Source organism: Electrophorus electricus, chromosome 12 (genome assembly GCF_041902795.1).
Source record: "Electrophorus electricus isolate QZ-2024a chromosome 12, ASM4190279v1, whole genome shotgun sequence".
Taxonomy (NCBI): domain Eukaryota; kingdom Metazoa; phylum Chordata; class Actinopteri; order Gymnotiformes; family Gymnotidae; genus Electrophorus; species Electrophorus electricus.
In genome coordinates, this window is record NC_137508.1 from 22073474 (window position 1) to 22090345 (window position 16872).

Here is a 16872-nt window from a genome sequence, read left to right on the forward strand (position 1 = left end):
CATCGGGTGTGGGTGGTTGGTTGGTTGTCATTTACTAGCAAAGAAAACTACACAACTTAGCATATGCAGAGGTCTTTATTTCTGCTTGGCGTAACAAACATTGTATGGGTGACACAAATTCAAACCACCGGCTGTGCCCTCAACCCCAAAAGATTTATAAATTTGAACTAAACCCATCTTCATCTTCAGGAAAAAAAACTTAACTGTCATATTAATATAACAGCACATACCCAAACTCCTGAAGTCATACTAAGTATTGCCCACATTTGCATAAAACAGTTTCTTTTACAGGGACACAGGTAGTGTCAACTCATAATTTGAGTTTTGGTGGAAAATACTTTTCTTTCCATTTTTTGATGGTTATCAAAAAACGCACAACTTAAATTTACACACAGAACTTAAGCCTTCATTCTGAAAGCACAATATTGTATGAAGCTTCTTTTTTGGTTATTAATATGTACACACAAGGTTTTCTTTATACCACTGTCAATCTTCCAGGTCTAACTGCTGAATTTTCCTACCAATTCCCTTGTAATTACAATTCCGAAAAATACAAATGATTTTCATTTATATAACTACATATTTATATAGTATATTTATATTGCGTGTGTGTGTCACACACACACACACACACACACACACACACAGCAGAAGTATAATATTCAGTTGTCAAACTGAAACTGTCTATTATACTGATTACTGTAACCGACAAACGGGCAGCCATCTGCAGGAAAAAGAGGGAGAAACAGCAGTGGGGGAGCGCGATCTGTATGGTTTCCACAGACGCGATCTGTATGGTTTCCACAGACGCAGGCACGTAGTTGCCGGCGGGAGCCGGACCGCCTTTCCACAGACAAGTGACCCCATCTGTATGAAGCACGAGTGTTGACTGTCTTCCGATCGCAAACGAGAGAAACATTTCAGATTACAGGTGTCAAACAAACTGGGGTGGATGGATATGAGGAGGTGATGTAAGGGTTTGTCCTCCCTTACAGTTCAGGGTAACGGGTGCATCAGTTTGGGTCCAAGCATGATCTAGTTCCACGAATGAATGACTATGAAAATGAACAGGTAGAATTATTCTGTTCGAGGGAAATAACTCAGTTCCTCTTAGTGACTTTACAGTGTTCTTTGCTCAGCAATGCCCAAAAGAAAATAGGATAATAGGGAAAAAGTAAATCATTAAGCCTTCAGTCTCATAATTTATGCTTTAATGGTGTGCAGTTGTTGCAAAGATGATCTAACAAACAACATTCAGTCACTGCTGCTGTCCTGCATGGGGTTCTGTAGCCTAAAGTGCTTTTGAGTGGCAGCGTGGATAGCCACTCACTGCTTGAGCAGGTCTTTGAGCACAGCCCCGGCACTGGCCTCGGCGGTGACTGGCATGGGCGTGAACGTGGGCAGAGCGTCCGAGATGGGCTTCATGAGCAGGTGGCCGCCCCCGGCCCCGCCCACCAACGTATGCAGAGGAACAGCGGTGGATCGAGGGGCTAGGAAAGGGTTGGATGCCGTGCCACGCTTGCCTGGACCTGCTGCTCCTGGATGACAACGGAGGCAGGGTTAGCAAAATAAACGCCTGTGGTTTAAAATGTGTGTTTTGAGGATATACAGTGACCGGTAAGGTACAGTAGTTGTTTTGAGAATGCGACAGTTGTGTTTGATTTTGTAACTCGCTGCAAACCCCCAGCGCAGTACCTGTTGTAAGTGCGTTAGCGCTACTCCGGCCAGGAGGGGGCACACTCAGAGGCTTGATGTCATAAACGGGCAGTTTGGGTGCAGGGGCCACTGGCCTGGACTCCACTTCCAGGAACTTTACAAACATCTCAGAAAATGACTGCACAAGACAGACACACGCCAACAATGGAGATGGATAAGCGTGACTGTGTATCCACATTAATTGTCCTGTTACTTCATATTAGTTATTACATGACATATCTTACTGTATTTTATTGTTTTTGAGCATGTGTGTGAGCTTTAACATGTGTGTGTTCTTTACGTTGAGGCTATGAGTACTTAAGTCTGTGATGCTTGTTTAGCATGTGTGGAAGACTCACTCCGTTGAGGTTCTGGGTGTGTGTGGGTTTCTGGGGTGTGTTAGGGACACTCTGTGCTCTGTTGCCCCCGAACCAGTCAGAGACCCACTTAGTGACCCCTCTCCCTTCCTCGTCATACAATAGCTAGAGAGAGAGCGCGCAAGAGAGAGAGAGAGAGTGAGTGTGAGAGCGAGAGATTGGTCATTGGGACAGTAGGGTAGCACTTTGTGCTTGCATGAAAACACAGCGTTTTAGCCTGGACAAACAGAGCACGATGCACAATAGACAAAAAAAATCCCCTCGTCTTTCTTAGAACCCAAACCACATGTCTGAATGTCATCAAAACCACAGGACAGCCCAGTTCAGAGCAGTAAAGTCTCGGCCTATGAACACCCAACAAAACTGACCTCAGAACAGTCTTCAGCTCTAAAAGTGACAATTTCAAACAATGCCACAGACCTCAACACTGTAGCCAGTTGTTTAAAAATAAATAAATAAAACCCACACCACCACCACCACAACAACCCCACAGGCATGAACAGTGGAATTTCAAGAGGAAAAGCATGTAAGGACACACACACACACACACACACACAAAAGCAGGTATACATGAATGAAACGGAAGGCTCTGGGGAGCTCTAAAGGCGGTCACTGATAGCCTAAACCTCAGACCGCAACTGTTCAGAGAGAGCTGGATAGCTGGACGCCAGCCCACCTGGAGAGGTCCAAGAGAAAAGACATACTTGCAGTGAGGGACTGGCAGGAAGCCCCTCCCCCACCCCAGCTCCCTCTCAGTCCTCACGCGTTCACTCCTTTGCAGCCCATCTACGGTATTCCTTTTGTTGGCTTTTGCTTCCGCCGCATTTTGAAAGCAAGGGCAGATGAGCAGGCCTGGACGTCTTCATGTCTGTTTTGGTCCTGCTCTCTTGCATCATCGCTGCTGTGCTATTCCATATAGCTTATTCTTCATTTTGATTTTTCTGAAAGGTATTCGGATAGGTTTGGACAACTATACCTTTCTATATCTCTGTCTGTCTGTGTGTGTGTGTGTGTGTGTGTGTGTGTGCGCGCGCGCGCTCCCTCACTTCATGTAAAAGCCACAAACCTATGATTTAAAAAGCAGACTATTCTAACATCTGAAATGATTCTAACATCAACATCTTTATTTGAATGACTGCAAATAGCTAGTTTACCAAAAAAATAAATGAATAAAAAAATCAACAATTCACTTACTGAATTCATTGCAGCCCAACGCAAACTTATGTCCAGCTTGAATATCATCATTAATCAAGTATAGCTGATGTGAATAAATTACTTAATATAGTCACCTGAACCAATACCACATGTTGCATGCATCATGTATTTTATTTCAAAACTTCCTTCCCTTTGCACCAATACGCTCAGACTAAACACCTTCTAAACACCCAAAACTGTCTTAAGAGCAGCTGTCAGAGGCATTCTCCATTTCCCCAAGACTAATGAAGCCATCTGCAGTCAGTTGCTTATTAGAGTGCAGTCCAGCGCTCACTGTGTGCGGCGAAAGTACGGCCCAGGTCATTTGACTTCCTCCAAAGCCAGCGTTGTCCTCAACGGAGAGGACAGGAATCGATTTCGAAAAAGCACCCCCCCAGCAAATAAAAAGCCAATAAGCATCAGACTAGATCTCTATGTAGGTGTGAGGACGAACTGTCTTCATCCCTAGCACCCTGCTTCGTTGCCCTGGTGATCCTCAGGGGGCACGAAAGGTCAGTAGGACCACTGCGACCATCGCGGGGCAGGACTCTCACTTTAAGGAGTTCCAATCCTGCGAGCCCAGGCAGGTACCTACTGTCCTCCTGTTGTGGTCTGCAGAGGACCACCACCCCCTCTTAGTGGGATTTGAACCCAGGTCCCAGTGGAGGACACGACAGTGGATTACACTGAAGACCTAACAAAGCTCAATTTCAATAAAAAGTGTACATGGGAGGTAGTGAGGACAAAAAGCATTATCATTATTATTGTTGTTTTTTTTAAAGCTAAACGATGAAGAGAGGCCTGGCAGAATGCTGGAGGAGACGGACAGAGGAAAAGGTGGAAAGAGAGCAGAGGAGAAATGAAAAGAGGAGAAGAGCAAAGGGGCGGGTCCCACCTTGTCCAGCTCGTCCTGTTCCAATCCAAGCACGTTAGCCATCAGTCTCAGGACGTCGGAGCGCTTGTTCCGTGGGGTGTGGAAATAGCCCAAAAAGAGATTCTTCATCAGGTCTCTGGGAGAGTGGGGGGAGGGGTTCTTACTAAAGCAGTCCATGGAAACTGCAAAAGCTTCAGTCGGTGAGCTATGCTTAGGGTGGGAGCACTTTCAGACGGCACTGTTTTTGTTTTATATCTTACTTATCCACTTTGCCCTCCGAGCTGGTGAGAAGGTTTGTGAGCTTTTTCTGGGCTTCATCCAGCATCTCCTGCCTCAGAGCCACTGCAGTCAGCCCATCACACACACACACACACACACACACACACACACACACACACACACACACACACACACACACACACACACACACACACACACACACACACACACACACACACACACACACACACACACGGCATCATTGCTCACTGTCTTTAGGCATGGCAAGGAAAATTTCCATCATCACTTCCACCGTAAGTAGTTACTGTGCAAGTCTAATAAAACACCGCTTTATCCCTTTCAGATGATTATTTATAACACGACTGGACAGCAGAAAGTGTGTGTGTGTGTGTGTGTGTGTGTGAGCGTGAGAGCGAGCACATAGGAAGTCATATGAACCACAGTCTGGACATTTAGCATATGTGGGTATGCATTCATACTGGCAGCAAAACAGAGGTGTAAGCAAGTCTTATTTTTGTGATGTAATGCAAGAGAACACACAGCTGCACAACGAGACTGGGCGTGAAAGAGAGAAAGAAAAAGAGAGACAGAGAGAGAGAGAGAGAGAGAGAGAGAAAGCACGCACGACAGAGATGAAACTTCTTTCTAAGCAGAACCACTTGGGTTTGGCTCACTTGATCTCGATAAGGGAGCAGGAAAATGTGCTCATAGCTGCAAGTGCAGAGGAATGTGGGCTGTGGACACTTCCAGAGCACATTGCAGGTCTCCAAAGCCCCCCCCCCACCCCTCTCTACTCTGTGGTAAGTGTGTAGTAAGAGGCCAATGAACAAGGTCTGGGCCCATCTTTCAGACTTCCTTCTGCTCTTACCGATTTCTGGTTGAATGAAATTAGAAAAAGAGGGAGAGCATCACTCTGGTAACTTGGGGGGAGGGGAGGAGTAGTGTAGTGGACAGAAATGGGGAGGTGGGACAGAGAGGGAGCTAAAGAGAGTGAATAAAACAAAAGTACAGTATGCGGAAAACCAGAAACATGTTCTCTCCCTACAGGGTGGCAACGCGCTCTGTCGCTCACATTCTTACTCGCTCTCTCCCTGCAGCCAGGGATGGGTCATGGTTTTGCGAGGCCCCTCTACACAAGCATCTTTGGAGATTTCCACAGGCCGTGTGGTCTGTTGCACCCCCGCCCCCGAGGCTCCCTGAGGCCCCTGGGTACTGGCCACAATGGTCAGTAATCCACCCCCACCTATGGCCCTCAGCAGACTTCATCAGTCGGTTTTACAGCTACAGATTAAGTGTTCCTTCTACTGTCCATGTCTGCCGTCTATTAGAAGATGCTGAGCGATCTGCTTGACCATAAATCCACAACAAACCGTGGAGCTGGAGAATTTTCAAATCCATTGCACTTGCAGGAGACAGATCATCTTGAACTATGCCAATTCGGGAAACAGACCAGATATCGTTCGTTCCCTGGCCGATGTTCAAAACGACGACTGAATCGGACTGATTTGGATTAAACATATTTTAAAAAACAGTATTTTAAAAACATTTTACCAAATGGCCAAATCATGACTGAAGAAGCTTTGTGCATCGTACACAAAGTGCCCCCTCACTGGGTAATTAATTAAACCTTAAATCACACGCTTAATGAACAGGAAGGAACAGGCAACCCCTCTATGGATCCTGGAGTTTAATTCCCAAAGCACTGTGTGGTTCCCAGAGTTTTATTCCCAAATCGCCGTCTAGATTGCTATGTTTTACTTCCTAATCACAGTGAGGATCCTAGAGTTTCATTCCCAAAGTGCTGTGTGGAACACAGATGGAGATTCCTGTTCTGATTGCCAGATGCAGGCTCCAACTGAAACCTCCAGCACTTCCCACCAGGTCCCCAGTCTCTCCTTGGAAGGGTTGAAGCTACATGCACTCGAGGTATTTACTGTTTATTAGTCACGTCAGAGACGTGTTGCTTTTACGGCTATGCTCCTTTAAGACTTGCATCATTTGTATTGTATGTATCAGTAGGAAAGACTGAGAATGAAGTTAGGATTGAGAAATGCTAAATTATGAATATAATGAGATCAAATTTAAAAGTGTATGTGTGTGTTTTTTTTACAAACACCTCCATGCACCTCACCCACCTTGCTTCTGCAACTCCACGATCTGTTCCTCCTTCATGTCCAGCTGGTCAGTGAGGCGAGAGGCTGACTCCAAAGCTGCATTCGCCTCATCCAGATTGAGCTTCACAAGGAGAAACATACGCGCACACACACAAGCACATGTACACACACACACACACACACACACACACAGTTACACACAAGCACAACACTGGATCGGGGCATGCGTAACATTCATTCCAAATTTTGATATACACCAGAATGATTACAGCAGAGAGAAAGTGAGAGACAGAGCAGTGTGTGTGTGTGTGTGTGTGTGTGTGTGTGTGTAATTACCTGGAGGGCGGAGGCCTTGTCCTCCAGGGTCTCCGCTTTCTTCCGCCACTGCTCTTTCTCTTTCTTGTGCTTCTCCAGCTCTGCAGAGTATATGGCTTTCTCCTCTGGTGTGTGTGTGTGTGTGTGTGTGTGTGTGTGTGTGTGTGTGTGTATAAAGAGAAGACGAAGCTCAAATTTATTGTTTCTACAGGTAGCAGCCCATATATTTTATGACTTTTGAGTATACAGTATTAGGACACAAGGGAGTAACTTGCAATGTACTGTAAATGTATTTTGTAAAGATGAGAAATGATTTCGGTGTAGTATACACAGGAGAGAGCGAGACTAAGGACAGCCTCTAGTGGACGAGTGTGCCTAACCTTGCTGGAATTGATCTAGCACCATCTGCAGGTTAGAGAGAGACACTGCATACTGGGTGACCTGGTGCTGCGCAGCGTGGAGCTGGAGCAGAGCCTCGTCCCTCTGCCTGACCGCACAGGTGATCTGTACCTGAAGAGCCTCCACTTGCACAGTAGCCTGTTGACTGCACCCAGACAAAGTGAGAGAGCGAGAGAGCGAGAGAGAGACACACACAAAAAGAGACTATTAGTCGTAAGATGGAATAAAATAAACAAAGGCTTGGCCTAGCAGGATCAGAGGGGGGTTTTCCCCTGACCTGGCACTCTCCACTGCGCTGGAAGACGACGCCAGCTTCTCCTCGAGCAGCGCCAGCTTGCGACGCAGTTCGTGCTCGCGGCCCTCGACGGCCAGGGTCTCGCGCGTGAACGACTCCTCCGTCTCCATCAGGTGGTTGCGGAGCCTCTCCAGCTCCTGCTGCTGCCTTTGATCCTTGCTGCTCGCACGCTGCAGCTGCAACCAAGATGACAACCAGCCTGGAATCAACGCCACGGCAACGATATCTAACAGCCGGGTTGCGGCGAGCAAATTTAAGGTTTCGAGCATGGTACTGGAGAAAGATATTTCCCCGGCCCCCTTATGCAGAGCGACTTACATATTTCTCATTATGACACTGTGTGTCTGTGTGTGTCTGTGTGTGTCTGTGTGTGTCTGTGTGTGTCTGTGTGTGTCTGTGTGTGTTCCCTGGGAACGGAACCTTGGTGGTAGTAGTGCCTGGCTCCACCTGCTCTACCAGGTGAACTACAGGAATCGGGAGACTGAATGACAATCACAGCAGGATGCAAAATCTGGACCTGCACATTTCAAGTAAACCTCTGTTATTTCAGGCTGCAGTATCACAGAGGAAGGGTTTGCAGGGCAGTGGTCTCTGTCTGGTTCCGTTTCAGATCCAGCATCTCAAACGCGCGCAGACTCGCGAACACGCACTGTAACGTGGTCTGCCCTCCCTTTCATTCCTACCTCAGCCTGTAGGGCAGCAGTCTCCATCTGTTTCTGTTTGAGAGCCAGCATCACCTGGTCTCGCTCCTGCTGGAACAAAACCGCCTTCTCCTGCATGGACTTGACCTCGTTTAGCAGTTGGTTCAATTCCCCAGGCTTTCCCTGACACACACACACCCACACACACACACACACACACACACACTTTTTTAGCAAGGCATTGATTCCACATATTATCTGAAGGAGCTGTAATGACATGGAGAAAGTCAAAACAGTGGCAATCAAAGAAAAAAAGCACATTAAAAATGTACTTATTTTGTGTTTATTTGTATTTTGTGTTTATTAGGAAGTGGTCAAATGTTTTGAGTGCATGCAGTACACACATGCAGTGTCAGATATACCTGGTATACACCCCCCCCCCCCACACACACACCTGATCTTGATCTTTTAGCATCTTCTCCATGGCTGCAGCCTTCTCATTCATCGCTCTCCACTCAAACTCCCGTTCCCGTAGCAACAGCGACACCTGCATGTTGGTCTCCTGCAGAGCACGGAACTCTGTCTCTTTCTCGCATGACTTCGACACTATGGCTTCGTTCTCCTCCTTCAGCTTCTTAACATCCAGCTCCAGGATCAGGGCGCGCTCCTTCAGGTTGGTGACGGCTTGCTTCAAAACTTCGTTATCGTTCTCACGATTCCGCAAATTTTCACTGACCTATAAAACCGGAGAAATACCGCAATAATGGAAATGTATGAACCCCCCCAAAAAAGCCCATTTGGCATTCAATGCAAAACCAGTTTGAGTACACTTCCGCAAGGTTTAATCAGAATCTCTACCGCACTGCAAGCTGGGAATGTGTGCTCGTAGTGATGACATCTTCAAACTCACCTTGTTCAACTGGTCTTCCTTGGTCTTGATGAGCAGGTCCTTCTCTCTGAAGGACCTCTGCAGTGCTTCCATCCTCTCCTGTGCCTGCCTCAGCTCCTCCACATGGCCTCTCTGCTCGCTCTCCGACAAAGACGCCGAATTCGCCAGCCGATGGTTGTTCTCCTGGAGCGTTCTTATCAGGGCCTCTTTCTCCGCCAGCGCCCTCTGCAGGTATTCCAATTCAGGCCGTGAACCCTCATCCTGGAGGGGCGCCGGGGCTCCCTGAAGACTTGGATGCGCAACAGCAACCTGGGTGGACACCGTGGAAGCGTCGGGAGCCAGAGCGACGCTGTCCAGCTTTCCAAGCAGGACGTCTTTGGTGCTAGTAAGCTGGCTGATGGTCTGCTGTACTTGGGCGAGCTCTTGACTCAAACTTCCCAGCCTTTTCTCCTTCTGCTCATAGCTCTGGATGAGACTGGCATAGTCGACGGAAAGCTGCGAGCTGCAGTCGCTGTCCGCGGACACCTGCCCATGAAGTTTGAGGAGCTCCTCCTGCAGCTGAGCGGACTCGTGCTGCATGTTCTTCACCGTGGTGATCACCTGCTGCTTCCACTCATCCATCTTCTTCACCTGCTGCTTGAGGGTATCCCGCTCCTGCAAAAGCTCCTCAAACTGATTGCTGCTCACGCCACTGCCTGAACCGCTGCAGTCTCCACCCGATGCCTGAAGTACAGTGACCAGCGTTTGGCATTTCTGGGTGAGGGCATCGATCTCGATGTCCTTCTCACGAATAATTCGGGACAAATTCTGAATGGTCTCTCGGAACATTTCCTGACTGCCTGAAGAGTCGCTCATGGAAGAGAGGCGCTGGTTTTCCTGTTGGAGCCTAAGCAAGGCCGCTTCTTTGGCTGCAACGATGTCCATGATGCGATGGTACTCTGAGCGAAGGTGACCGTTCTCTCGGGTCTTCTCATTCAGGACGGCAAGCACTTGCTCCCGTTCAACCGCGTAAGCTTGCATCTGCTGCTGGAGCAACAGGACCTCCTGGCCGTGTCCTCCAGAAACTCGCGCATGTAGCGCTTGGATTTCTAGATCCTTCTGAAGGATCACCTGTGAGAGTTTGCCGAGCTCATCACGGGAGACCACAAGCTGATCCAGCTGTTTGGTCAAAGAAAGGTTCTTCTCGTTTAGCTGGATAATCTCTGTCTCCTTCTCCTCAATGCCCTTCACAAGTCTTTCAATCTCCACCTTTGAGAAGTCATGCTTCTCGTTGCCATTTTCACCACTAAGGGAATGAGACTTGTCTTCTTGAAGGATGTCAACAGTCTGATGTTGACTCTGCCTCTGTGTGCTCAGCCTTTCCATCTCTGCCTGCAGCTGTGTCACTTCCTCATCCTTGGCGCCGATGAGCCTTTCATAATTGAGCGTGCTCTGCTCATGTCTTGACCGGGCCTGCTCCAGCTCGTTCTGGTGCACCTGCAGAGCATGCTGGGACTGCAAAAGCAATTCCCGCTGCTCTTCTGCTGCAGCCCTCAAAACACCCAGCTCTTCCTCCAGCCCTTCTCTTGCAGCTTTGAGCTGCGTGACCTCGGTCTCCAGCTCCGTGATGATGTCCAGCGTCCTCGGTTCGGACATCAGCTGCGGTCTGCTCTGCTGGTCCCGCAGGCGGTCGATCTCCTCCTTCAGATGGCTGTTCTCTTCCTTCATGGCCCCGAGCTGCTTGTCCTTCTCCTCCACTGCTTTCCTGAGGCTATCGGTTTCTTGCTTTGCTTTCGAGATGGCGGTCTCCGTCTCCCTCTGTGCTTCAGAAGCTTGAGCTTTGAGCGACACTGCTAAAGTATCCTTCTCTTGTAAAAGCTCTGTAAGCTGCTTCTGTCCAGCCACGGTCATGTTCAGCATCTCACTGGTGTCTTTGTGGTCGGAGGCCATCTGCTCCAGCTCGCGTTTTAGTTCCGCGATCATCAGGTCCTTGTCCTGGTTGAGCTTCACGGCACGCTCGTGTTCCATTTGCAATGCTGAGGCATCCAAAGAGCGAGCTCGGGTCAGATCCTCTATGGTCTGTTGGTACTGCTTAGCCTGATCCGACAGTCGCCTTTCTGCTTGACCTAGCTCTTCTTCTATCTGGTTCTTCTCCAGCTTCAGTGCTTCGATACGAGTGTCCTTCTCCAAAGATACTCTGCTGATGGAGGCCTGGCTGTCTCTTAACTGGTGCTCAAGATTCTCCACTTTCTCAAGAGCCTGAACAAGTTTTTCTTTCAACTTCTTGTTGTCCATCTTCAATTCAAAATCCTCAGTTGATATTTTCTTATATGATACCTTCAATTCTTCTAGCTCTTTCACCAAAGCCTGAATTTCTTTATGCTTCGCTTCCAGAACCAAATGCTTATCCTCTACTTTATCCTTTTCCTTTCTTTGACTCAGCTCTTCACCAGTAGCAGCCAGTTGAGTCTCCTTTTCTTGTAGCGCCCTTTTCAGGTCGGAGGCCTCCTGACGCGCCTCCTTACCAAACTCCTGGGACTTGCTTAACTTGTCCCTCAGTTCCTTCACTGTGGCTTCCAGCTGCTGTTTCCCCATGTGAAGATCATTGAGGGTAAATGCACTCTGACTAAGTTTCTCCATCTTAGTCTCCAGCTCTTGTTGCAGGGCCTCCTTGTCATGAAGTGCTGCGGCGAACTCGGACTTCAGACAGGCAATCTCAACCTCAGCCTGGGACTTCTGTCCGGCCAGCTGATCTTTCAGACTGATGAGATGCTAAAGAAAGAAACCAGTAAAAACAATTACAGGAATTCTTACAGGAACCACGGTTTAGGAAGTCAGGCACCATACAAATCAGAAACTCAGGCTGGTTGGAGACCAACCTGTGTGGCCTCCTGGTTCTGCCGATCGAGTTCCTCCAGCTCAGCTGCAAGGGTGTCTATGCTGAGGTGTGCTTGCTTTAGGTCGTGCTCCCTCTGCTCCAGCTGCTTCTTCAAGCCGGAGACCTCCAGCTGCAGATCCCCAGTGGCTTCTGTCTCACCCAAAGCCCCTCTCTCCTCAGCTAGCCTTAGTTTCTCAGCCAACACCGACTGCTTATGGTGACAGAGGACAATAAGACATCGTTCATTAAAAAGAGAACACATGGTTTACTTCCTTAACTTAAATTCTCATGAAATCATTACATGAAAATCACAAAGGTTATATATTATAGTCGACAACAGACTAATCCTTCTAGGCTTAAAATTATTTAAATTAACTTCAATAAAGTCCACTTCCCTGCTGGTAGGTGGAAAAAAACCTCATTCATTCATCAGGCAGCAACACATTAGAAAAGCATGGCGTGCACATGATCTGTTATTTAAATATGCCCACCGATTTATTTTTAAACTACTACTCATCAACAGTAATACCATTTCACACATACAAGATCGCACGTTAATAAATTAACCTTCGCGTTCTCCACTTCCTCCTTCTCTTGTCTTAGGGCACTGATGATCGTGTTGAGTTCTAGAATGTCAGCATGCTCTGTCTCCGCTCCACCCCGATGCATCTGAGGAGACGAAAGAAACGAGCAGCATTTTAAAATATCATCTCTCTCGTATGGGGTACAGTGCGAAGGTTTTGGCGATAAGGAATGGAAGCAGACTTACTTCAGTGAGAGAATTCAACCTGAACACCTCTTTTTCAGCAGCTGCAAAAAGTTTAACACCACAAAGGCGAATTGGAACTGTTCGTTATGACGTTAAAACAGTACAAAGACAGATGGTATAATTACACAGAATTATTGTGAGACTACATCATCGATTATGTTTTACATTTAGCTGACACTGACTGAGTACAACTTGAGCAATTGAGGGTTAAGGGCCTTGCTCAGGGGCACAACAGTGGCAACTTGGCAGCGGCGGGGTTTGAGCCAGCAACCTTCCAATTACAAGTCAAGGACCTTAACCACTGAGCTACCACTTCCCATTGTTATAGTCTGAATAAGACAAGAGGAGTTAATGCTCCAAAAAGTAACAAGTAAATCCCCAGCAAAAGATAAAGCCCAATCTGTTGGCCTACCAAATACCTGCAAGTGCTTTTTTCAAGGCCTGTATTTCGCTGTCTTGGTGGGCTTTGAGTATAGCTTTTCCCTCCTGCTCCTGCACACGGGTCTGGAGCTCGCTGACAGAATTCTGGAGACGACTGTAGTTCTGAAGGAGCTCTGCATTCTCCGCCTTGGCCTCCTCCTTCTCGCGTTCTAACTCCACCTTCTGATGAGCAGCCTCCTCCAGACTTGCCATTAACTCGCGATTGCTCTTGCTCTGAAGCTCCGCCTCCTCTTGTAGGGAATGCACAGTGACCTGCAGCGCATCGAATTTGAGGGAATGCAGTACTGATGGGGTGGAAGCTGTGGCGACATCTCCTGGACAAACAGAAAATTACAGGTCAAACAAGCCCTCCCACAGCCTGATTTATTTACACAGCTGTTTGTCAAGCTAATTCAACACCTCCCCAAAAATAACCCCACTATGTAGTTTATATATTAACCATAAACAAAAGAACTAAACGTGGTCCTAATAAACTATTTAAAGTATACATCTACCTAGTTATGACTACGATGCATTTCATTAGGCTTTTCAATCTCAGAAAACACAAAGACCATGTTCTTGCATATGGCACCTTCTTGTTAAGTCAGTGACCGGGTTTCCTCACCACTCTGTATCTGCTCCTCCAGCTCTTCTATCCTCTCCTCATACTCCGCCAGCTCCTCCCTGTGCCGTTTTGTGAGGTCAGCCATTTTCTGCCGATGGGCGTCCTGCAGAGCTGCCAGCTCGTGCTGATGCTCGTCGACTTCCTGTCCAATCGACTCCCGCAGTTCCTGGTTTGGTTGAGGCACATCCATAAATATTAACACATGGCTTATCTCAATTCTGCCAAATGTAAACACATACGTGACTAAATAAAAGCTTTAGTCTTAAGAAAGGTAACATTGAATAAAAGAAATCTCAAACAAGACAAAATGTGATCTCACTTTGATGGTTTTTTGCAGTTTCAGGACCTCGTCCTGCTCAGCATTGTCTGCTCCTGCCACTTTAGATGTCTAAAGTGAACACAGGAATAAATAAATAAATAAATAAATACATACATACATACATACATAAATAAATCTGTCAAAATCTAAAATTACATTTACTATAAAAAAATAAGCCACCACCGACCATAATTCTTGAAGGCACATGCAGTACTGTGAAATATTAAGTATGTTCGCAGTTGCTACCTTAGCAGTTGCCACTCTCCTCCAATGGGCCAAGTCTGCCTCCAGACGATGAACCTCACTGGACAGCCTGTTGATTTCCTGCTGTGACCACAGGACATCACTAAGGTCCACCTCGTCACCATGGAAACCATGATGGGTGGCCGAAGTGCTTGAAAGGTAGGAAGAGGATGTTGCTGTGGTGGCGACAGTGGCAACAGGCAGTACAGCGGGGTCAGAACCAGCAGAGGCGAGGCCGTGAGCGGAGTGCTGCAGTTTCTGGACTTCCTCCTGCAGACTGCTCTGGCGGGCTTTCAGATGGCTAATGTCCACCTGGAATCATGCACACACGGCATGTGTTAAGCACAAAGAAAGAAAGAAACAATATACTGAAATAATATACTGTGAAATTAGACACTGTACAATAGGTTGAATAAAATGCAGAGGTTTCAGAGAGAAAGCGAGGTTGTAACCTCTTTCTGCTGCAAGAGAGTCCTGTACTCCAGTGACTGTTGTTTGACCTGGATCTCTGCTGCCTCCAGCTTCTCCTCCAAATCAGCATTGATCCTTCTCAAACGCTCATACTGGTACAGGGAGGGGGACGGACGGACAGAGAACCCAAGACATGTGAAAACCTTTTAAATGGGCTAAGACAGAAAACAGACATGTTCTCCCAATCTGTAATATGAGTTAAAACCAGCATCAAGTTACACTGAACAGATGAAGATTGCTCATCTACTCTGTGAAAACTATAGCAGCTTAATATCAACACAAACAGTTATCATGCGAAAAGAAAAACACACACCTCAGACTTCTGTGCACAATGCGCAGTCTGCAGTTCTGCCAACTTAGAGTTGGATACCTGCAGCTCTGTGGAAGCATCTGTAAAATGGTCAAGCACATATGAATGACCCACACTGTATCTCGCCTTCAGCACACGCACGTTTATCTGCCCAATCCAACCTAAGCATCTGAGCTGTAACACATGTCCTGGGATTTAAACGACACACTCTGCTTTTCAGTCGCATCAGCAGAATGGACGACTATGACTGAAACATAATGTAAAAATCTAAAGTGAAGGAAGACTGAAGAAAGTTTAGCCTGCTTATTGGTTTTCTTGGCAGAGCATGAAATTGTTAGAAGGGTCACACACTATCGCCAGTCAAAAACTCCGCACCACATGACCATCACTGGACCCTGCGTTGCGAAGAGACCTTGTGACAGTTTAGAGTCCTTGATGAGTCCTAGAGTCCCTTGGCATGTGTGCCAAATTGAGCAGACACTTTACAAGTCATCTTCAGACACAATTTGTTTGAACCATTATTTGTTACATCTGTTGAAGACAGTACTGCAATAAATAATTATTTCCAGACTGGTTCTTCAAACACACACACACGATTATTTCTTAAACTGTCTGTTTAATCTTTCCATTACCCAGCATAACTTTCCTGTATCTATGTGAAAGGTACCAGGCAAACTTAGTCCACTCAGTTTTAGAGGTAAATTATACTGAAAGCGGATGTGAAATTGGCAGGGACTGAGGGCAGTCCGCCAATCTATGACAGGGCTGTGTTCACAAATAGATGCAGGCCCCTGTAGAAATGACTAAATAAGTGACAGTTCAAGCATTAATTTAGGCATGTCACCTCATAGATGCCTGATACACACACAGGCCCATAACCGCTTTAAACGCTACACGGAGGCACACGGGTACACACACGGTAATTGTATTCAGTAACTGTCACTCTCCATGATCATCGGCTCGGGTGCCGATGATGTAATTAGTTAAAATGTACACACGAGCTTATCTACCCCTGCTTTGCTGGAAGCCGCTGATCAAAGTTCCCCAGTCAAAGCTGCCCAAGGCTTTCCTCCAATACCAATACTACCCCGGGTGTACAAAACAGCAACCTGCCATATGGCGGTTTTCAACTAGCCACAACACTCACCTCCTACTTCCTCCGTCCCTTCGAGTAGAATATCTTTGGTAAAATTGGATATTTGTCCGGTGAACGAGGAAAGGCTTCCACCAACCTGACCGAGGGACTGCCCCAGACCGGAGCTAAATCCCCCCAACCAGGACGACATGACGATCGGGACAAAAGACAACTGAAGTGCAGGCTATCCGGCGACTGTCTAACGAGCGACGCTAGCTCGCCAACAATGAGACACCATTCCACACTGTGGCCTCAAAATAGGCCGACGTGCACCGGCGGACGATCAAAGCCGAGACTTCATAAATAAGGAAAGAAGCCGTCTTGGTGTAGCTAGCTGGATTATAAAGCACCGACTGTTCGCAAAGTAAACGGCGAATCCGCCACCCGTGACGAGCAAGATGGGTTTCTGGCTTCTTAGCCACGGATTTCAAATGAGCAACTCCTACAAAATCCCGACGAGGCACCAGTTAAAAGCCAACCAGAAGATCCTGAGGGCATTAGGTCTATAGATTGTCCAGCTCCACCACGTAGCTCCTTGTTTTGATTAGCCTGTGCCGACAACTGCCACCTCGACCGCGGCCATCGTTGGGTAAATACGTCAGAGGGTACGTGGACAGGAGAGGAGGATTGTGGGACTGCGGCGGACCAACAAACATTCCCAGACCGGAGTGGCACTATGGTCCCACTTAC

At 47.3% G+C, this 16872-nt stretch overlaps 1 protein-coding gene across 3 annotated transcripts; it reads right to left on the minus strand.

Moving 5' to 3' along the window:
* Positions 1–56: 56 nt before the first annotated feature.
* On the minus strand, positions 57–16795 carry trip11 (thyroid hormone receptor interactor 11). 3 transcript variants are annotated; one of them, XM_081724295.1, is made up of 22 exons: positions 16195–16795; positions 15051–15127; positions 14719–14829; positions 14270–14578; positions 14024–14092; positions 13705–13870; positions 13079–13411; positions 12660–12700; positions 12458–12559; positions 11892–12101; positions 9055–11784; positions 8599–8880; positions 8187–8327; positions 7486–7679; positions 7190–7353; positions 6831–6934; positions 6516–6615; positions 4401–4482; positions 4162–4276; positions 2055–2177; positions 1696–1834; positions 57–1538 (listed from the first exon to the last, which is right to left on the minus strand). In XM_081724295.1, the coding sequence occupies exons 1-22, from the start codon at positions 16331–16333 to the stop codon at positions 1327–1329; spliced, it is 5943 nt and encodes a 1980-aa protein (XP_081580421.1). In that variant the 5' UTR covers positions 16334–16795; the 3' UTR covers positions 57–1326. The 3 variants fall into 3 exon arrangements, with proteins under 3 accessions (XP_081580421.1, XP_026864041.2, XP_026864042.2); XM_027008240.3 differs by having other exon boundaries at positions 13079–13414; positions 16195–16794; XM_027008241.3 differs by having other exon boundaries at positions 11892–12098; positions 13079–13414; positions 16195–16793.
* Positions 16796–16872: the final 77 nt, after the last annotated feature.